The sequence below is a fragment of the Odocoileus virginianus genome, chromosome 15 (assembly GCF_023699985.2).
Source record: "Odocoileus virginianus isolate 20LAN1187 ecotype Illinois chromosome 15, Ovbor_1.2, whole genome shotgun sequence".
NCBI lineage: Eukaryota > Metazoa > Chordata > Mammalia > Artiodactyla > Cervidae > Odocoileus > Odocoileus virginianus.
Genome location: NC_069688.1, coordinates 6,170,803 through 6,192,436, shown reverse-complemented (window position 1 = coordinate 6,192,436; position 21,634 = coordinate 6,170,803). Strand labels below are relative to the sequence as shown.

Below are 21,634 nucleotides of genomic sequence, written 5' to 3'. Positions count from 1 at the left end.
CCAGTCCTCTTGCCTGGAGAATCCCACGGACAGAGGAGCCTGGTGGGCTTCAGCCCACAGGGTTGCAAAGAGTCGGATGCGACTGAGCGACTGACACTCTCACTTTTCACTTTGGGGAAGCAAACCAGGGAGGTCTATTGGGCTGTGGCGCGGGGGCGATGGGAGGAGGGGCACCAGGAAGAGCCAGGTGCGGCCTGGGGGCGGGGCTGTGCTGTCTAGGATGCGGCTTGGGGAGGCGAGCTGCGCCAGCAGAACAGCATAAGTGTGGCTGCAGTGGGTGGAACAGCGTGGCAGGGGGCTCAGAGGCCCTCACTCAGCAAGGAGGAGCAGTGACCCCCCCGGGCAGTGACCACCGCCCCCCACGCAGACGCCCCGAGGGGCCTTACTGGGAGATGGTGCCTGTGGTGGTGGCGCTGATCACCCACTCCAGGTCGACGGTCTTGAAGGGGACCAGAACCATGCTGACGTTTTCCGCCAGCTCCCTGAAGCTCTCGGGGTACACAAGGTGGTGGGTGGTCTTCCTCCCAACGTCAGCCTCAAACCCTGCAGTGGGGGCCTTGTTCATCCTGGGGGGGAGGGAGAGACGACAGGCATCTTGTCAGCTTTAGCTCAGAGAGGCTGTGCTGTGTCCCCCTTCTCTGGGCCCCAACTTTCTCATCTGTAAAATGGGTACAGTGTGGGCCAGGTCAGCCAGTTTTCGCTACTTTTTTCTCATTTATGATTTCAGATGAGCCTAACCATCCCCACCACCAACAGCTGACTCTGTCCCGGTGCAGTGATGTACCTCATCGACCTTTAATGATAACTGGTATATGTAAAGAATTTATCCCAGAACCCAAGAGCTACCCAGTGGTGGCCTTGAACTCAGGGCCTGTCGACCCTAAACCTGACTCTTTCCCCCTCACCATAGACGTTCCAACTGGATGCCAGTACACTGAGGCTCCCCGAGACCAGGTGAGCGGTCTAAAGACATAACGTCAGAGTCCACAGAAATGGGGGCAGTTCTAGAAGGCGCCTGGGGATGGCTGCCTGAGTTTCTCACGCTGGGCACTGGAGCCCTGGATCGCGTGCCTGGTGTGGGGGTGACGAGAAACCCAGGAGAGACGTGGGCATCTTCCTGGAACATTCATTTTACTTGGAGATAGGGAAACCTATTTTGCATGAGAAGCATGAGTTATGTTATGGCCTAAATGGCCAAGCAGGGGCGGGCTGTAAAGATGAAACAAGAGTCTCAGGTTAGTCTTGTCCTCTAGTCAGGCCACTCCAGGCCGAGTTCCCAGCCCACTGGGTGCTTCTCTGCACAGTGTCCTCTCTGGGTTCAGAGAGGCCTTGCTGATCCATCCCCATCCTGCAATGCACGTGGGGAAACTGAGGCCCTGGGGAAGTCTGGGCTCCCCGACTGGAGTCCTGACCTCCTGACCCCGAGCCATGACGCCCTCTGCAGCTCCAGGGGCCCAGGTGGGGGCAGCGGGGTGGGCTAGGGGTTGAGGGGCCTCACTCACCTGAGCACAAAGTCGTGACTGTCTATCTGAGGCCCGTACCAGGACTCCCTCAGGTTGCCCGAGTTGCCCACGACGGCGCAGCGCCGGCAGCCCACCGAGCCCTTCTCCAGCAGGGGGTCCACGTCCCCGGGCACCACCTGGAACAGCTCCTTGATGGTGTCGTTCAGGTTATTAGGCTGCTTCTCCCGCTGGAGCCTCTGGGGGCAGAGGACGCGGGACGTGAGTCAGCAGGGCTGGGCCACTGCTGGTCCCAGCAGCTGGAGCCTGAGCCCCTCGGGGCTGGTGACCTGGCTCCTCCCAAGGCACCTGGAGACACAGCTCCACGTCCCCCCCAGCAGCCACTCAGGGAGACAGGAAGGCCAGAGATCATCCATCCAGTCTACAAATGCTTCCTGAGCACCTGCCGTCCTTGGTGGGTAAAGAATCTGCCTGCGATGCAGCAGACCCAGGTTCGATCCCTGGGTCAGGACGATCCCCTGGAGAAGGGAATGGCCACCCACTCCAGTGGTCTTGCCTGGAGAATCCCAAAGACAGAGGCTATAGTCCATAGAGTCACAAAGATTGGATACAACTGAGCGACTGACACTTTCACTTTCATGAACGTGGTACAGCTCTGGCCTCTTGAGCCCAGGCGGTATGAGTGAGGCGCATGGAAGCAAAGGTCGGGTGACCCTCCACGCCCGCCTCCCCTCCCTGTCCTACCACTCGGCAACCTCAGCCCAGGACCTCTGGGCTCTGTCCAGACCTAAGAATCAGCGCTTCGCCAGATGCATCAAGCAGTCCATCCTCTGCTTAACAAATTATTTTCATGTCCACACCCAAGGTCAACTACCCTGGGAACTGCCTGACCCCCAGGCGCGGGCAAACACTGGGTTTATCCTGAGGGCAACCAGCTACCTGGTTGGCCCAGGGTTAAGGAGTTTCCCTGACTTCCCAGGTAGCTCAGTGGTAAACAATCCATCTGCCAATTAAGGAGACACGGGTTAGACCCCTGACCCAGGAAGATCCCCTGGAGGAGGACATGGCCACCCACTCCAGTGGTCTTTCCTGGAGAATCCCAGGGACAGAGGAGCCTGGCGGGCTGCCGTCCGCGAGGTCAGACACAGCTGAGCGCTAGCACTGGAAGCGGGACTCTCAGTGATGAAATTGGGGTGAGTGGGCTGCCTTAATGAGGCCCCCTCTGCCTGCCCATGTCCGCCTACCGCCTCTGGGGGCCACACTGCACAGAGACCACACGCTGATACAGACCACCCCCCACTCAGAGTGAAACCTGGAGAGATCTCCTAGGAAGCATTGCATCTCCCGTGTCACCAGGCCACAGAGCTGTCAATTCACAGGTGGACAAGGAAGGAGGGTCTGAGTCTGCTGAGCGCGTGTCCTGAATCCAAAGGGGAATTTGAAGCCAGGCTTTTATAAGGCCCACCTTAACGCCTCTCCCCAACACCACCCCTGTCTCAGAGCCCTGGAACCTTGGAAAGACTCCTGAAAGAGAGAAAGAGAGAAACCCCCTAAACCCTACAGAAAGCCCAGTCCCTGGGGCTGGATAGGGGGAGGTGGCCGTGGGGTGAGTCCCACCTGTCTCACCAGCCCCAAAGACAGGGGAGGGGCTGCGGGAGAGAAAGGTGAGGTTAGCTGTTGCTCTGGCCACTGTCTAGGAGATCAGTGACTGGGGGATTGTGTGGGGAGGTCCCCGGGCGCCTGGTCCCCAGCTGGCCTGGGAAGAGTCAGCACCCACAACAGGAGGCGCAGCAGGAGACCCGGATGGTTCCATGGGTAAAGCCACCTAGCATCTCCTCTAGCCTAAGACACGGCACATGCCTGGGGAGCCACGGGCAATGACATCAGGACCCCAGGCACCACCCTTATTGTAAACATCACACAGGATGGTAATCACGAGAAAAAAAGGGAAACTAACAAATGTTGGTGACGACCTGGAGGACCTGGAGCCCTCGTGCCTTGCTGGTGGGAACGTAAAATGGTGCAGCCACGGTGGCAAACTGCTTGGCGGTTTCTCAGTGGTTCCATCGCTAAGTATTGAAAAGAACTGATCAGGGGCCTCCCTGGTGATTCAGGGGTTAGGACTCGGCGCTTGCACTGCTGAGGGTCCAGGTTCAATCCCTGGTCAGGGAATTTAAGGTCCCACAAGCCATGACCAAGAAAACAGAGAAAGAAACCTGAAATCAGGGTCCTGAACAAGTTCACTTGTGTTCACAGCAGCATCGCTCACAACAGACAAAAGGTGGAAATAACTCAAGGGTCCATCGACAGACGAATGAATAAACAAAATGTGGAACATCTCTCAGTTATAAAAAAAAAAGGGACATTTCGATATATAATACCAAAGGATGAATTTGTAGGCCACTGTCCATGGGGTCGAAAAGAGTCGGACACAACTGAGCTACTTCACTTTATGCTAAGTGTTATTTCACTGACTTACTTGCTAGACACAGAAGGACATGTTGTACGATTCCACTTACAGGAGATACTAGAGTCGCCAGATTCATCAAGACAGAAAGTAGAATGGTGGTTGCCTGGGGGATGAGAGGGACGGTAGGGGGTTGTTATTATTTGAGGGGTATGGGGTTTCACTGGGGGTGATGAAAGTGCCAGGTACGGGTAGTGGTGATAGTTACCCAACATCATGAATGCATTTACTGTCACTGAATTGTACACTTACAAAGAGTTAGGATGGTAAATACCGTGTGTATGTGGTGATGGTTTAGTCACTAAGTCGTGTCTGACTCTTGGTGATGCCATGGACAGTCCCCCACCAGGCTCCTCTGTCCATGGGATTCTCCAGGCAAGAATATAGGAGTGGGTTGCCATGCCCTCTTCCAGGGGATCTTCCCAACCCAGGGATCGAACCCAGGTCTCTTGAGTCTCCTGCACTGGCAGGTGGATTCTTTACGACTTGCCCATCTGGGGAGCTCATGTGATGTCTATTCTATCACAACAAGACAAAAACCACATCCAGATTAAACACCTGCCCCTTTAGGAACTTCTGGGGCAGCTCCAGGCTCCTGAAGACATGGTCACCTGGAATATTGGGGCAGAAGCCTCAACTAACATGCTAACATGCAAGGTCTGTGCGCCAGGTCCAGCACTTCTTACAGGCTCTCAGGCGATGCTGCTGCTGGTATAGTGAGGACCATACTCTGACAACCCCGGGGATTGAAGACCACAGGCAAGCTCCCCATCAGGAACCTCCTCCAAGAAGGCCCACACAAGAAGGGCCCGGACATCACGAGGATGCACCCGAGACCAGAGAGAGTCCCCCACTGTGTCACTACCTCAGGGAGCATGACGCTGTACGCTGGGTTAGGAGTCACATGGCATTCTTTAATCCAGCGCTCAGCAGTAGTTACTGAGCACCTACTATGTTACACACGTGTCTGCTTTGTCTCAGGGGGCCCGGAGTTTGAAGGCTCAGAGCTGGCAGGATACCCGTGTTGGGAGGACAGCCTCTCGTTGTCCCATCCACCTATTACTGGTTCACTCCTTGATTCATTTTAAAAAGTTATTGTTGTTCAGTCACTCAGTCATGTCCAACTCTTTGGGACCCCATGGACTGTAGCATGCCAGGCTTCTCTGTCCTTCATCATGTCCTGGAGCTTGCCCAAACTCATGTCTGTTGAGTCAGTGATGCCATCCAACCATCTCGTCCTCTGTCACCCCCTTCTCCTCCTGCCTTAGATCTTCCCCAGCATCAGAGTCTTTTTCAATGAGTTGGCTCTTCTCATTAGGTGGCCAAAGTATTGGAGTTTCAGCATCAGTCCTTCCAAGGAATGATCAGGGTTGATTTCCCTTAGGATTGACTGCTTATTTTAAAGATTATTTTAAAAGGCAATCTCATATCTCAGCCACACGTGAAAGCAAGAGTTACTTGGCAGAAGTAAAAAAGTAATTACCCAATATGATGAAAACAAAATCACCTTATTCACTTCCAGCTCCATCCTGTTGCTTGCCCAGGCAAGCCGCCCTGTCTTCACTATTAATAGAACTGAGACAGGCAGGTGCTAAAAGGCTGCATCACGAAACAAGGAGGCACATGTAACCCTTACAATTTCAAAGATGGAAAGAGAATTAAAGCAGGGATGACTTCCTCCGACTCGTGCCTGACGCGATGCTCTTAAAGGCCCCGCCCCCGTATCACCAGGAGTCACGCCCTGGGGCCCCAGCTCACACTCCAGGAATCTTGGCTCTGTTCCCCACCTTCATGGACAGACTGAGGTCCAGAGATGGAAAGATCCAGGCCACCAGGGGAGGGCAGAGTGGGTAGAACCGGAGGCAGAGGGCTGGGGTCTAGCCGTGTTTCTGGGGATGAGAACCCTAAAGCGTCCCCTCACTGGCTTGGGGAGCTGAGGCCAGTCACACCCTGCTGTGTCCCTGTCCTCCCTGGGAAAGGACCTCCTGATTTCTCTGTCTTCTGTAAATGACAACGCAAAGTCCCAGAGGGCTGCTGACAAGCACAAGGAGAGTGGGGCAGAGGTTCAAAGTTGCCTCCCCTTCACCCTCCTGACTAGTTCCCAAGTACTGTAGTCTATTCCCTGTCTACAGTCAGGACTCAGCCAGCGCCTGCCCGCTGCTGGTGGCGCTCGCGTCTTAGGGGCAGAAGCTGAGACAGTCAGCGTGACCCTGATGTGAAGGACGTGGGGGGTTGTGTGATCCCCAAGGCACCTGGCTGTCAGCTTCCAGCCCCTGAAGCCTCCATCTCTGGTCCAGCCTCCCTGCCCTAGCTCCCATGTGGGTCTGGAGAGGCCGCAGTGGGCAAGGCGGCGGAAAACGACGGTGCCTGGGGGCAGACGGCAGAGCCCCAAGCCTGGCTTTGTACTGACGGCGGGTGACCTGTCAAGTCCTTCACCCAGACCTGGAGACAGAGGAGAAGACGCCGCAGACCGGACGGGGAGGAGTGGGTCTAGGCCCAGCCCCTCTGACTCACAGCATCCAGCACCTTCCGTGGCCCTCTGCCAGCCCACCAGCCTGCAGGGCATTTCCTGCCAGGCTCGTCACGTTTGAAAGGCAGGGCTCTGTGTTCAGCCTCCTAAATCTGGATCTGTCCTGGATGCCTGGGGGCCTTTAGGCAGTGCTACGGTGCCTCCCGGGAGCTCTCAGGATGGTTTTGATTTCAGTATTCTGTGTCTCTGCCTGGAGGGACAGGAGTGCTTGTCAGAAGTGGTGTCCCAACTATTCAAAACATGTGGTCTGTGTGTTGTCAAGGAACTCAGAAGCTCGAAAGCCCTGCTCCTTTCTGTTAATTTCTATTGGTGAGGCCCCTTCTCAACTCTCCTCCTCCCCTGCAAAATCCTTACCAAGTGGCTACCAGAGGCTAAACTCCAGCAAAGAAGGACGGCAGACAAGCACTGGGGTAGGGATTAAAAAAACTGATAAAATGTTAGCAGCCATGTGGGAAAATATTCAGCCTTCCCACGTGCTGAACAAAAATGTGAATTCATTATCCCATGCTCATTTAAAGCAGCACAAATAAATAAAAATGTTAAAACCTAATGTTTGCAGTGTTGTAGAGAAACTAGATGAGGGGACTATTATTACTTCAGTCTGGAACTCAGCAAGATGAAGTTCCTCAAAATCATTCTTGATAAAATATAGGAAATTAAGAGCAAACCCCAGGGACCCTGGGTGCCTACCATCCATCACTCTGTCTTGTGATTGTCCGTTTTCCCTTCTCTCCCACCATCCCTAGAAAGGGAAAGCTCTTTTTCCCGTCTAAATACATTGGCATTTACTAGATGCTCAATAAATCTTGAATGACTGGGTATTTCTCACTCTCCTACAATCCATTTTGCATCTGACAACCAGAGTGACCTTTCAAACAACTAGATCAGATCACGGACCTCTCCTGATTAAAACTCTTGAAGTTTTCTGCTGCACTTAGACACAAGTGCCACACTCTCCGCTTTGGGTCTTGCCTGCTCCCAGACCTCCTCTAGAGGCAGCAACCCCAGCTCACGGCCACACAGAGCTCCTCTGTCACCTTCCCCCCGCCCAAGACACCAATGACGCTGCCCCAGGGCTCTGCACCTGCTGCCCTGTGACCTACTGCACTTTCCCCAGATCCTTCCATGGCCTGTGTCCTCTCTGCCTTCAGTCTCCACTCAAGTCCTGGCTCCTCAGAGACCTTCCCATTGGTCCATTTATAGAGGCTTCTGCCCCAAGCTCCTCTCTACCACAAACCCCTTTGTTCCTCCTCCAAGCACTTCTAGCTGAGCCTATCTTGTTTGTTTGTTATCCATCTCTCTCTGCCAGAATATAACTCCAAGAGAAGAGGATTCTGTCTTTTTTGCTTCTCAGTAATAGTTAAATAGTGGCTTCTAAAAGTATATGTCCAAGTCCTGACCCCTGGAACCTGTGGATGGGACTTTATTTGGAAAAACAATCTTTGCAGATGTAGTTAAGGAATTCGAGATGAGGTCCTCTTGAATACGGAGTGGGCCCTAAACTCAGTGACAGCTGTCCTTACAGAGGAAGGAAGAGGGGTGCTTAAGACACAGAGAAGGCGGCCGTGTGAAGACGGAGGCAGAGACTGGAGGGATGTGTCTACAAGCCAAGGAATTCGCAGCGACCAGCGACCCTCAGAAGCAGGGAGAGAGGTGTGAGGTGGAGTATCTCAGAGCCTTCAGGGGAACCAGCCCTGCTGATCTCAGACTTGGTCACGCTGATCTCAACCTTGATCTCAGCCTCTGCCTCCAGAAACAAGAGGGAACGCACGTCTATAGCTTCAAGCCAACTTCTACGTCTCCTGTGATGGCAGACACCGGAAACTCCTACAGAACCTTTGGCTCTGGTTTATATAGAGTGGATTCTCAATACGTAGATGCTGGATGTATGAATGACTAACATTCCGAATCCCACCAAGCATCTGGCAGGGCCCCAGGTGCACGCCAGGGACTGAGCGTTTGGCCGTCAGGGGCCCCCCACCCCGCCTTCCCCCAGACCCACCCACTGTCCCGGTTCTCACCAGCCACCAGTTATAGGTATCTTCCTCCAGGAGTGCATTCTTGGCGGTCAGCAGCGGCTGCATGGACCGGTTGAATCGCTCGTCGAACCAAGAGGAGACCCTGCGCTGCCCAACACAGCGAGTACAGGTACAGGGCCTGTTGGAATACTTCATGAGCTTCTTGAAGTTCTCTGAGAGCTCGTGGACCATCTGCTTGGGGAACCAGGTGGTGGCCAGCATGGTGTGAGAGTAGTTCAGGAAGAAGGAGGTGAGGAAGATGAAGAGGACGAGGAACGTGAGCACTTTGAGAGTTCTTTTCCTCATGGTCGCCGTTTCTGCTTCCCTGAGGTGGGGGGGGAGCCCAGGGATGGGCTGGAGGAAACCACGCCTAATTGGGCAAGAACTCCCAAGAAAGAACCCAGAGATAGAGGCTCAGTGGCAGGCCAGGACAAGACAGGGGCGGCCAGGGAGCTTCGGAGCCTCCCGACGGCCGCTTCTGCAGGTTGGTGGCCAGCAGGCGGTGCCGGACATCACCCGCGATGCTCAGAGGCTAAGTGGACCACTCGTGGTGGGTTGGCTCTGTCGGCATGCAATTTGTCTTTTCAGGAAATACAGTGGCCTGTTTCATCAGCAGTCTTCAAACAGCCGATAACGTCTCTTGATGAAGCTTTAATCAAAACCTAATAACCGTGATTTCCTTTCCCATCCAAGGGGGTGGCAGTGTAATTAATCCTTGTGACAGCCCACGGTCCCTCGGAGGTGAAGACGTCACAGGAAGGGCCGCGGTGCGGGACAGAGGGAAGCTGTTTCTTCCAGTGCCCTCTGGATAGGATGGTGCGTGACAATCCTTAATTAGAACTGGGTCTTGCCCACGCTGTCACCAGAGATGTGGTGGGGAAGCAGCTGGCTTGATGAAGGCACTGCGGGTTGTCTGTCATCTACACAGAGAAAGAGGAAGAAAACAGGATGAACGTCTATCCCCTTCTTATAAAAAAACTTTCCTCTCTTCACTTCCTCCCTTTCTGCTCTGTTGTGACACCACCAACATGGCAGGTGGACAATTTTTAACCTTTTGAGCTTCAGTGAGTGCATGTGTACAGAAGGATGTTAATGCCCATTGTGCAAGGTTGCCAAGAGACTCGGAAGGTGTCCCCCCGCATCTTTCCTGCAACCAGAACCTAGTACATTGCAGCACTTGACCAAAGTTTGTGAAATGAGTTAATAACGCACGTACAGTGCTGGGCACACGAGCTTGCTGAGCACAAGCTACTTTCTCTCTCCTTCATGCTTTCTTGGATTCTGAAGATCAACAACAACCAAAACGCTACTCTTAGAGGGTAGCCCAGGCTTCTACCTGACCAAGGTTCAAGCACTGGTTTACCAGCGGAATTGTTTGGGGCAATTTATTCAACCTTCCTGACCCTGAGTTTTCCCTTCTGTAAAATGGGACAGTACTACCTCCACTTATGGGATGGCCATGAAGATGAGACAAAATGCTCTCTGCCGAGTTTCTGGCATTCACTAAGCACTTGCTGAATGTTCTGTCCCCAGTGGCTCAGCTAGTAAAGAACTTGCCTGCCAAGGTGGAAGACACAAGAAATGCAGGTTTGATCCCTGGGTCGGGAAGATCCTCTGGAGAAGGAAATGGCAACCCACTCCAGTATTCTGGCCTGGGAAATTCCACGGACAAGAGGAGCCCGGCAGGAACGGGGCTCTTTGTCCACAGGGTCACAAAGAGTCAGACATGACTAGGCACACAAACTTTCCTTTGCCATTTTCTATGTATGAATGGATATTCTTGGATGAGACACTAAGAGCCAGAGAGGATGGTGCATTCATGCATATTTATTTCCTCAACTAACAAAGTATATGGCCACCCACATAGGGGTCTCCCAACTTGTCCAAAGAAGAAACTGAGATTCAGAGAGATTAAGTGGCTTTGCCCAAGGTCATGGGGAGAGGAAGAAGTGAGATCCGAGTCTGGATCCCAGACCTTCTGAGTCCACGCACCTGGAGGAGCGTGCCTTGGATGGACACCCTGTCTGTTGATTGGGCCCCAGATGACCATAGTTGGAGGGGTACAGAGAAGGCTGGGAGGCACTTATTCAGAGAAAGCACACCGGGACTCCTCGGAGGCCCGTAACACAAGTCCCCACACCTCCTTGGCTTTTGGGCTCCCGCAGAGCACAGCTGTGTCACACCTCTGCACTTGAACCTGCCTCCTGTTGGTCCTTGCTGAGCATATGCCCCTGTCTCTATCTGTCTGATCAATTACCTTCCCCATCCTCAATGTGTAGGCTGTCAACCAGCTGGATATTTTTTTTTTCTTTTTCCCTAGGGAAGTGACAGCGAAAAGGAGATTGATTACTTTCTGGTAGAAAGAGGGCAGTTCAAAAATCAGATTAAATCCACGGCGCTGTCCTGGAGACAGTCAGGGGACAAGATGTGTTGCTTCTACTGCTTCCTCGAGGCCTCAGCCCGGGGGGCAAGATCTCTCCATTTGCCTCCTGCTCCACTTGGTACTTGTGACAGCGTGACGTGTATGGAGAACCTAATGGTGTCCAGAGCCGTCCCTTCCAGCCGCCCCCTGCTCCTCTGTCCAGCAACCAGCTCTGCCGTCTAAGTCAGAGTAACCTGCTTATCCTCAAGGGCGGGCTCCGATCTAACTTGGCAGGTAGAGGGTTCCCACCCCTCCTACTGCAGTAATTGGTCCAGGGATGGGCACGCAGCCTAATTCATCTGGAGCGAAATTCCTGGCTTTTGCCGAGGAGCGGGGAGAGAGATGTTCTTTGGCTTTGGCCAGTTTGCTGCTTGGATGTGAGACCTGGAGTTGTTCCAGACACTTAACTCCCTCGCTGGAAGAGGCGATCGGTGTTGAGTCCCTATTTGATCTTGCCTGCCGCCCTCCCTGGGCCTTGACTTTTCAGTGACATCAGAGGATAAATCCCCTTTATTGTGTAAAGCAGACTGCTTGTAACTTGAAGCAACAGGACTGACCCACAGGTCACAGTTGTTCTGGCCTCGGCACCCAGCCTGGCCGTCCCCACACCATCCAGAAAATCCACCGCACCCTGCTTGGCTGCCTAGACTCCGGGAGGGAGGCCTGCCCACGCCCGGCCTGAGCAGGGGCCTCTTCCACTGCATCCCGGCTCCTCTCTGCCTATGCTGTGTGCTTGTCTGTCTCTTCCCTGAGCTGGGCGCTCCATGAGGATGGACACTCAGCCCCACTCCTTGCTGTGGCCCTGATGTCAGGAACCTACAGGGGTGTAGACGTGGATGAAGGGAAACAGCCACTGAGTCAGAGAGAGCTGAGCCAGAAAGCACAGGCTGAGTCTGGAGACTCCAGCTCTCACCAGGCTGCTCAACCCCATTGGCTGTGTGACTGTGAACGAGTGCCCGACCCTCTCTGAACCACCCCTTCAGCTGGAAAACGGAGCTGACAACACAGATTCTGCCCACTTCTTGAGGCTATCAACCATGCACGATCTAGCCATTCAACTGATTCACCCGATGTGTATTTGCCAGGGCCCTGTGCTGTCCAGGCTTTGGGCTGGGTGGCAGGAAGCCATCATGAAAGATTCTAAAGTGGGAACTTCCCAGGTACCTGCCAGGCCCTAGCACCTTTGGCAGGGAGGATGCTATGACCTTGGATCCGAGAGGGGCGTGCATGTGGGTAGGGTGGAGGGTGTGCGGGATTCAGAAGCCAGGATCAAGACTGAGTGTCTCTGAGCAACATGGAGACTCACTGGAGGGTCTGACTCACAAGGTCTCATTACATTTGTCTTTGTAATGAGCAGAGTCCATGATGCTCTTTCGGACTCTGTATCCTGATGCCAACGCCAGAGATGAGTTCACTGAAATAGATAATTACTGAACCATGTTGATCAAATACAACTGTGAATGAGAAGCTAGGTCCCTTACAACGTCCCAGCTTCACGAGAGGTATTAACATTCTACCCTGATGCTGGAGAGAGGGGGCAGTGAGCGCTGGGACAGGGGGCAAGGCCAGGCTGCAGGGGCATGGGGGACCGGGACACCCTCCTCCCATCCATTCATCTGGTACCTCCCGGTAGCTGCATCTCCGAGGCCAGGGTGCTGGTCTAAACCCACCTACCAGCAGACCCTTCCAGGCTGGTACCAATTAGTACCCTCAAAAGCCCTGGAACAAAACTGCCGTGGAAAAGTAGGAACAGCCCTCCCCCCACCTTCTCCCCTGCCCCAGGGAAGAAACAAAGAATGCGTGACTTTCTGTTCTCTATTAAGTGAGGCAGCCTGCAACACACGGGGAACGCCAGCGCGGGCCCCTGAGATGGGACCAAGGCCAAGACGCCACGGGCCAAAGATCTCCCTGAGCCAAGTGCACAGCGAGGAAGGCTGGCCACGCCTCCCCTAACAAGGAGGACGAGAAGGAAGGGGAGGAGGACCCAGCTCCCAGTTCTGTCTGCAGCACTCAGCCACAGACGGGAGTTCTGGGGGACACATAGAGGAGGGGTACAGAGGAGATGCAAAGGATGGATAGTTCTGAACGGTGGCTCACAGGATAGAGTCTGCCTGCAATGTGGGAGGCCCAGATTCTATCCCCAGCTTGGGAAGATCCCCTGGAGAAGGAAATGTAAACCACTCCAGTATTCTTGGCTAGAGGATCCAAAGGACAGAGGAGCCTGGTGGGCTACAGTCTATAGCATCGCGAAGAGTTGGACATGACTGATCAATTTCACTGGGAGACGCGCAGAGAAGGTGCATGTCACGGTCCAACAGGGTCACCCCTCAAAGTTGACACAAGTCAGTGCCCCTTCAAGAACTCAGAAAGGATTCCCTGAAGGAGGGTCCCTAATGAAGTCACCTTCCTCCCCGCGCCACCCCACTCCCCCCCCCCCCCCTCAACAATAGGGAGATAGTGGTGATTACCAGCCACTAAGAGAAGAACTGCTTCCAATACTTGGCAAACCAAATGGGCAGATTGGGTTTGTGACTGGTTAATTGTACTACTTCATCAGGACCTGCCCTCATTGTCCTCATTTCCTTTCCTGTCATTTCTGTGGGTTTCAAATCTGTCATCTTTCTGACTTCCTGAGATGGATACTACCTTGTCCATCCTCTCTTCTGCTGTGTCCACTCTGTTTAAATTATATACTACATTTAGTTCTGTTATCTTATTTTTTAAGTTTTTAAGTTTTAAGTTTACCCTGTGAGCCACCTGAGTAATATTTTAAATATTTTAAATAAGTTCCAGTTTTCGGGTAAAAATCTGTACCTTGTCATCTATCTGCCTGCAATGATCCATCACGGTTATTTTAAAACTATATCTTGCCCTCGTGACATTTGGAGGACATGAGGGTCTATTTCTGTTGCCTGTTTTCTCTCCTTATCTCTCTTTGGTCATTTGGTTCTGCCTCCCAGAGTGCCTGGTTAACAGTGGACAGTGCACGGGCTGGAAGTGTAGCAGCTGAGGATAAGGTGGGTTAGACAGGAAGGAATCTGTTTGCCCCTGGAGGCAGGTAGAACACAGGCACTCTCCCCCTGCCCCAGTTGGTGACCAGACAACGAGGCTGCACAGTCTTCATGATGACTAGTTATTCCTGGCTTGCCCTTACTTACAAGGAATGTGACCCCATGGACTAGTCTACCAGGCTCCTCTGTCCATGGAATTTTCTAGGTAAGAGTACTGGAGTGGGTTGCCATTTCCTTCTCAGGGGATCTTCCCAACCCAGGGATTGAACCCAGGTCTCCTGCATTGCAGGCAGATGCTTTACCATCTAAACCACCAGGGAAGCCCATTTATAAGGAATAGCCCTTCTCTTTTCTTTAACATGTTATTTGTGTATGTATGGCTGTGCCAGGTCTATGCTCTGCTTTGATGGGCTCTTCTCCACTTGTGGGCTCCCCTGGTGGCCCCTATGGTAAAGAGTCTGCCTGCTGATCAGGAGACCCAGGTTCGATCCCTGGGTTGGGAAGGTACCCTGGAGAAGGAAATGGCCACCCACTCCAGTATTCCTGCCTGGAAAATCCCATGGGTGGAGGAGCCTGGCGGGCTACAGTCTGGGGGATCATGAAGAGTCAGACGCGACTGAGTGGCTGGGCACATGGGCTGAGTTGCTCCGCAGCCTGCGGGATCTTCCAGGACCAGGGATCCACCCAGAGTCTCCTGCACTGAGCCACAAGGAAGCCCAGGGCACAGTCCTTCTTAGAGGAAAGCTGGGGGAGCTGTGAGTTTGGTAGGCATGCCTCTTCCGTGCACCCTCTCACTTCCAGTTTCTGTCTCCCCCACACTGTGAGACTATCAAAAGCTCAGTCTAGCTTTTCAATCTCTCAGCTGCTGTCTTCAGCTTGTTTCCTTAAGCTCTGGTCCCATGCAACTTAAATTCTGGCAAATGCCTCGAAAGGAATAAAAAAGGTGCAGAATAATGGCCCTTTTCCTGAGGTTTCTGTTCCTTTGCTTCTTGGCCTCTTCATTTTAGCTGACCTGGGAGTCCTGTATTCCATTTTTATTTTGTTTCATTATTACTATTTTTCACTCCTCACCTCTTGAGACTGCTCAACACTGGGCTGCTTCTCTCTGCTGGTCTTCTGGAGCCGCTGGTCACTGGACACTTGTGAACCATCTGTGCTGGTTCTGTGCCAGTGGGTCATGGCCAGTGGTTGTTGGAATAAAAAAGTGGCCCACACATACCTGGGTTCAAGTCCCAGCTCTTCCTATTCCCAGTTTTGTTCTCAGGGGTAAGGCACGGCAGCCCTCTGACACTCGGTTTCTGAATCCACAAACTGGGACTGTGTGCAGTGGTTTCAGTCGTGTCCGACTCTTTGTGACCCCATGGGCTGTAGCCTGCCAGGCTCCTCTGTCCATGGGATTCTCGAGGCAAGAATACTAGAGTGGGTTGCCATTTCCTCCTCCAGGGCAATTTCCTGACATAAGGATCAAACCCGCATCTCCTGCACTGCAGGCATATTCTTTACCCCTGAGCCACCGGGGAAGCCCACACTGTGGGACTCGTAATGCCCGAAGGCAGGGCTGCTGTGGAACAAAGGTATTTGCACAAAAGCGAGCAGCTTGGTTTGGGGGCACCTTATAAATGTCAGTTCTCTTCCCTCCCTAAGTTTCAGGCTCCTCGTTTGTAAAAAGTCCAACAGATTCCCGGGCTTACCTTACTGGTGGGGTTATTTAAAAGACTGAATGAAATCAGGCATGAAAGAACAAACCAGGGGAATGAGGAAAATGATGATTCCTACTCACTTCATTAGCTGCTTCCATGCGTTGAGGGATGGGACAACCAGCCCTTCACTTCTTCCTTCTCTACTGGCCAGGACCTCTGAGGATCTGCAGGGAGGAGGGTCCCAGAGCAAAGCATAGGCTAGAGTGTAGTGGGTATCTGTCATTCACGGGGCCCTTCTCTTTTCAAAGGGTTAACTGTTGGAGCATCAACCTGTGTGTAACGCGAGGGCTTTTAGGGCATCCTGATCCTTCCTGCTTGCACGGCCCCTGCCGGCTAGCATCTACTGGACTAGGGCTTCTGTCTCTGTTCTCTCCTCTGCATCGCGAGGGCTGGAAGGTTAGAAGCAACTTTTCCCGGTTTCCCCTGATTGGAGGGCTCTGCAATAACGGAAGGATAATCAGCATGGACGTAGGGTTGTCCTCCTTCCTGCGGGGGCGGCGGCTGCTCTGTGGACCAACCCCTCTGCCTCCCTCCACCTCCCAGTTTGCAGGGCATCCCCACACTCTGTGCTGGCATCTTTTTGTTTTTTAAGCGTTACTTTTTAATTTTATCTTATTTTTGGCCGTGCTGGATCTTCGTTGCTGTGCTCAGGCTTTCTCTAGTTGTGGCGAGCAGGGGTTACTTTTTGTTGTGGTGCACACGTTTCCCTTTGTGTGGCTTCTTTTGTTGCAGGGCAGGGGCTCCAGGCAGCAGGCTCAGGAGTTCTGTGCATGGGCTTAGCTGCCCCTCGGTATGTGGGATCCTCTGGGAGCAGGGATCAAACCCGTATTCCCTGCACTGGCAGGTGGAGTCTTAATCACAGGAGCACCAGGAATCCCTGTGCTGGCTTCTTGTAGCTTCCTGCTCTCCGGGCTCCAGCCTTCAGCATCAGGATGGATGTGCCTGAGGGCACAGTCCCCATCACCTTTCCAATGACTGTCTAAGCCCCAGATCCTCTGAACCAAATCCTCCAGCAGCTTCTGTCTCAGTGAAGCTTCATCATCACCTGGGGATAAGGCGGTGCCCACCTCATGGGCTCCCCTTGTGGCTCAGCTGGTAAAGAGTCCACCTGCAATGTGGGAGACCTGAGTTCGATCCCTGGGCTAGGAAGATCCCCTGGAGAAGGGAAAGGCTACCCACTCCAGTATTCTGGCCTGGAGAATCCCATGGACAGAGGAGCCTGGTGGGTTACAGGCTCCATGTGACCATGGGGTCACAAAGAGTCGGACACGACTGAGTGACTTTCATTTCACTTCACACTTCACACACGCCTCACGGGGCTGGGCTGAGAAAGGCTCCGTTCGGTCAGTGCAGGCAAAACTCAGGGATCTGAGCCCAGCACACAGCGAGCATGCCCTGAATGTTGGACTTGACTTCTGACATCCTCCAGTGGCTTCTGGTTTCCTGCAAGGAGCACCATCTAACACCCCCACCCAGCCATCTCTTTTCTGCCCACTTCACTAAACAGACAGCGGAGACTGAGCTCAGAAAGGGGAAGCGACGCATCCAACGACACATGGCAAAGTGCAGAGCCAAGAGCGGAGCCAGGCGCCCGACTCCAAGGTTGCCTGGATCCTTAGAAGGAACCTGCTCTTTGACGCAGCTGCCCCAGCGTGGCTGTTTCCACACTTGCCGGGGCAGGAGGGTAGACGGCATCAAGGGCTGGGATGGACAGGGGAAGGAGCCAGCAGGGGCTGAGGGGGCCGCCTAAGGCGCTGATTAATCTGTCATCAGGGGACATCACCTGCTTATGGAGGCCCTTTGCAGACCCTGTGTACCCACAGTACTGGATAGTCACAGCTCTGGGACTGGGTACCAGCTCCATCTTTCAGAGGCGGGAACAGAGGCCCACACCTCTCAAGGGACAGAATCCCAAGGAGCTGGGGTAATGGGTGAGGGGGAGCGCAGCAGGTGGGGGCCTCGCCTTGAGCCCCCTGTGACGTCCGAGCTGAGGGAGACGGATGGTGACATGCCACAGTGGTGACATGAGGATCTGCGTGCAGCCAGTTCGGGGCCTGGCAGAGGGCAGATGTGACCGCTCCTCCCCCAGCTTTTGCTTCCTCCCTGGTCAGCATCTCCAGGCCAGCCCCACCCTCTGAGTCACACACAAAGTTGGCAGCCAGGCTCATGTGGCCCAGCCTGGACCTGGACTAGTTCTGTGTGTGTGTCTCTCTCTCCCAGCTCAAGAAGGACCAGCCTTGGCTGCAGCCAGACCCAGATCACCCCAGAAAACATCATCCAAGAGCAGCCCAGCTTGGGTGAGGTGAGGCCTGAGAGATGGCCTCAGGGAGAGGCAAACAGGCTGTGATGATAAGTAACACAAAAATCCTGCCTGACTTGCCAGCCCGCCAGCTGGTCGTACAGAGTTCACACTTACGGCTGCAATGTCAACCGCAACTGCATCACCCACTCCCGCCTGAGTCTCCAGGCTGTAGGTCTGCCACCCAGATTTTGAGTCTGCCAGCCCCGCGATGCGCACTGTTGCTGTTTTTCAGTCGCTAAGTCATGTCTGACTCTTTTTGACCCCATGGATTATAACCCGCCAGGCACCACTGTCCGTGGGATTTCCCAGCAAGGATACTGGAGTGGGTCGCTATTTACCTCTCCAGGGGATCTTCCCAGCCCAGGGATCAAACCCACATCTCCTGCTTTGGCAGGCAGGTTCTTTATCACTGAGCCACCAGGGAAGACCCGCCCCCTCCCCGCCCCCTCCCCGCCCCATGGCATGAGCCAATTCCTAAAATTTAACCTCTCAATATACACACACATCTACTGTATTGGATTTTTTCCTCTGGAGAACCAGCTGTTACTCTTTCCTTCGTGTGATCGAAGAGAGAGCTGGGGGTGAGTCAGCAGGCCCCCTAAGAAAGTGGTAATGGCCAGAGGACCGCAGGATGGGTCAGTAATTGGGCAGAGAGGACAGGGGCCTCCGGGCGAAGGAAGCTGCAGGTGCAGAGGCCTGTCAGGAAAGCAGGTGGGCTGGAAGGAACTGAAAGAGAGGTGGTCAAGTCGAGCAGAAACGCAGAGAGGAAGACGCAAGTTGGGGCCAGGGATGGGGACAGGTCAGGCAAGGGCTAGAAGCACATACCATACTGGAGCCAGGGGAAGTCTCTTCGGGGTTTGAAGCAGAGGGGAGGTCAGGCTCGGGAAGGTGCCGACTTGCCTAAGCCCCTCGGGTTGGGGCGCCCACAGGGCACCTCCCCAACGCAGCACCGCCCCTGCCCGGCTGTCCCTGCGTTCCCGGGAGGGTGGAAGGTGTGTGGCCTGGCCTTCTGGGGGCTCGGGCGGTAAGCTGGGCACCTCGGCTTTCCTTCCCTCCACTCCTGGCACCCTGCTCCGTGCCCAGGGTTGCCCTGTGTCCTCAACCGTTGAGTTCCCACGCTGGTCGGCTTTGGGCCGTGCGGCACGGACCGGAGACTGGGAGGAGAATGGCGGCGAGGCCAGACGCTTAGGGCTCTGGTCCCTCCCGACCCCCGTGGGGGCAGTCAAGACCTGGTGGCCTCTGGCTCCTGTCAGCGGCCCTCTTCATGCAGTGACTGTTTGTGGGTCTCAGGCCTCCTCAGCCCCGGGATTAGAAACACCCCATGGTTTTCACCCCCAGGGACCACACCGCACCTGAGAATCAGCCTGGCCACACCTGCCCCAGATGGCCCACTCTGAATGGGCCCTGTGCATCCTGCAAAGATCACCCCTGGGGGTGTGGTCCGCAGAGAGCCACTTCCCCACCCCTTGTCTCCTCAGAGAAACAGCTGCTCCAAGAACAGTCGCAGCAGCTCGGAGGGCTTTTCAGGAAGAGTTGGCTCAGGCGCCCTCTGGAATCCTCCCAGCCCTGCTCCCAACGCTGCCCGAGACTCACCCATCAAGAAGCCTCCCTGTCCTCCTCCGGCCATTGAGACGGCCTGGGGCAGGGACGGCACAGGGGCGGCCGTCAGGTCCCTGTGGGTGCCATGCAGGCTCCAGACTCACCTCACTCCAGCTCCCACTAGGGGGCACCCTAACAAGCCCTGCCTCCAGGCTCCGGGGTCACACCCACCAGCCGCCTCCCAGCGCTGCCTCCTGCTGGATCACAGGTGAGTCACAGACCAAGGGCCCTTCAGCCCTTGGCTCCTCTGGGTGGCGCCTGAGACTTGACTCCACCCACTCCTGAGGCCCTGTCTGTGAACAAGTCACCGGCTGTCTCCCACTTGTTAATTCTCTGACTTCTGCTGGACTTAAATATCCAGGTATCAGACAGAATCCTCATTGTTTTTCCTGCGGACTAAGGCTTTCGAGCTGTGGTGTTGGAGAAGACTCTTGAGAGTCCCTTAGACTGAAGGAGATCAAACCAGTCCATCCTAAAGGAAATCAACTCTGAATGCTCATTGGAAGAACTGATGCTGAAGCTGACACTCCAATACTTTTGCCACCTGATGCAAACAGCCAACTCATTGGAAGAGACCCTGATGCTGGGAAAGACTGAACACAGGAGGAGAAGGGGGCCACAGAGGATGAGATGGTTGGATGGCACCATTGACTTCAATGGACATGAGTTTGAGCAAGCTCCAGGAGATGGTGAAGGACAGGGAAGCCTGGGGTGCTGCAATCCATGGCGTTGCAAAGAGTCAGACATGACTGAGCGACTGAAGACAAGGCTCATAGAACATCTCTAACCAGATCTGCTGGCCACAGGTAGTGGTACCTTTGCCCTGTCTCCCCATCTATTCTCGCAACCCACCCATCCAGCTGTGTCAGTATCTGATGGTTTCTTTGCTGGACACCTTTAAGGCACCTAGAGGATCTCCAGGGTGGACACCCTTCAAGGCCACATGGCTTCTTACGGAGCAGCCTGGGTGTGAAGGAGGCAGTGGCGAATCCTCTGGGGAAGGTAGCATTATCACCTCCTTGGTTCAAGGCAGGGCTGGGGTCACATGGCCATGGCAGGCTGGGGCTGATTCCCAAGGTCTCTTCAATGCCGCCCTCCTGGGTGGCACTGCTTCTCACCTGGGCATGAGAGGACACCTGTAACACCTCAGTGAGCACTGCCGTGTCTCTCTTCACCGCTAGATAGTGAGGCCCCCCTGGGCAGCAGCCCATGGGGGACCAGCATCGCTAAGGAGGGAATGCCAAGGGCCCCAGGGATTTGGAAGTGGCGGGTTAGCAACCACCAAAGGGAGAAGAGACACAGCTTCTGTGGAGGAGGTGGGCAGGGAGCTAGACGAACACAGCAGGGGCCTGGGGCTGATGGAGGCGATCGGAGAGGTGGCGGAAACCAGCTGTCTCCCAAACAGTGAGTTGGTGGAGGTGGTGGTGATGGGGGGCACGGTTCTGGTAAATAGGGTGCCCTCAGGAGTGACTGTGGTAGGTGGGGGCCCGGTGACGGAAGTCTGTAGGAATGCGGGCTTTGGGATGAAGGCAATGGGGAGCCAGAGGTGGTCTGTGAGCAGCAGATGGCATCATCACAGCCAGCACATGGAGCCTGGCCTGGAGGGTGTGCACACCACACTTCCGGGAGGACAGCAGTCCTGCCTCCATCTTGGTGCGCTGGGAAGCCCGTTTCGGGGGACTTCACTTTCCCCCACTCCTTCCTGCAATGACTTCTCTGTTTGCCCATTTCCCCCACACCCAAGAAGTGCAGCAGGTTGGGGGGACTCTCTCTAGGACTTGTAAATCCTCTCCTCACCCTAGAACCTCTTGCCTGCTCCTGTGCTGGGGAGCTGGAGGAGAAAGCAGAGGTTCCCGGATGCACCAGCTGGACTTCAGAGCTGGCGGTTTGGAGAAGCACCCGTGAGAAACATGATTAACCAGGATTAGGGTCATATGAGAAGGAGCTGGATCAATTTTCATGCTTTGAGCTGCACAAAAGGGAATTTAAATCCACAAATCTCCTTATGTGTGTAGACTGAGGGATGCTCAAATTGGAGTCCAAAGGCATCCACACAATATCCAAAGTGTGTAACGTGGTCAGGAATCTCAGGAGTCACCCTGTGTAGGCACCTCCAGGCAGACGC

At 54.4% G+C, this 21,634-nt stretch overlaps 1 protein-coding gene across 12 annotated transcripts in view; it reads right to left on the bottom strand.

The window, feature by feature from the left end:
- The window catches only part of ST3GAL1 (ST3 beta-galactoside alpha-2,3-sialyltransferase 1), an 86,078-nt gene that overhangs the window by 6,887 nt on the left and 57,557 nt on the right, over positions 1–21,634 (bottom strand). For 10 of the 12 annotated variants that reach the window (XM_070476966.1, XM_070476967.1, XM_070476964.1 and 7 more), the window contains 3 exons: positions 8,479–9,395; positions 1,503–1,699; positions 387–566 (listed from right to left, as the gene is read on the bottom strand). In XM_070476966.1, the coding sequence (XP_070333067.1) occupies positions 387–566; positions 1,503–1,699; positions 8,479–8,781 (680 nt within the window). In that variant the 5' untranslated portion in view covers positions 8,782–9,395. Of the gene's footprint in view, positions 1–386; positions 567–1,502; positions 1,700–8,478; positions 9,396–10,732; positions 11,424–15,688; positions 15,773–21,634 lie in introns of those variants that run through there. The other 2 variants (XM_020910755.2, XM_020910750.2) reach the window with 2 other exon arrangements.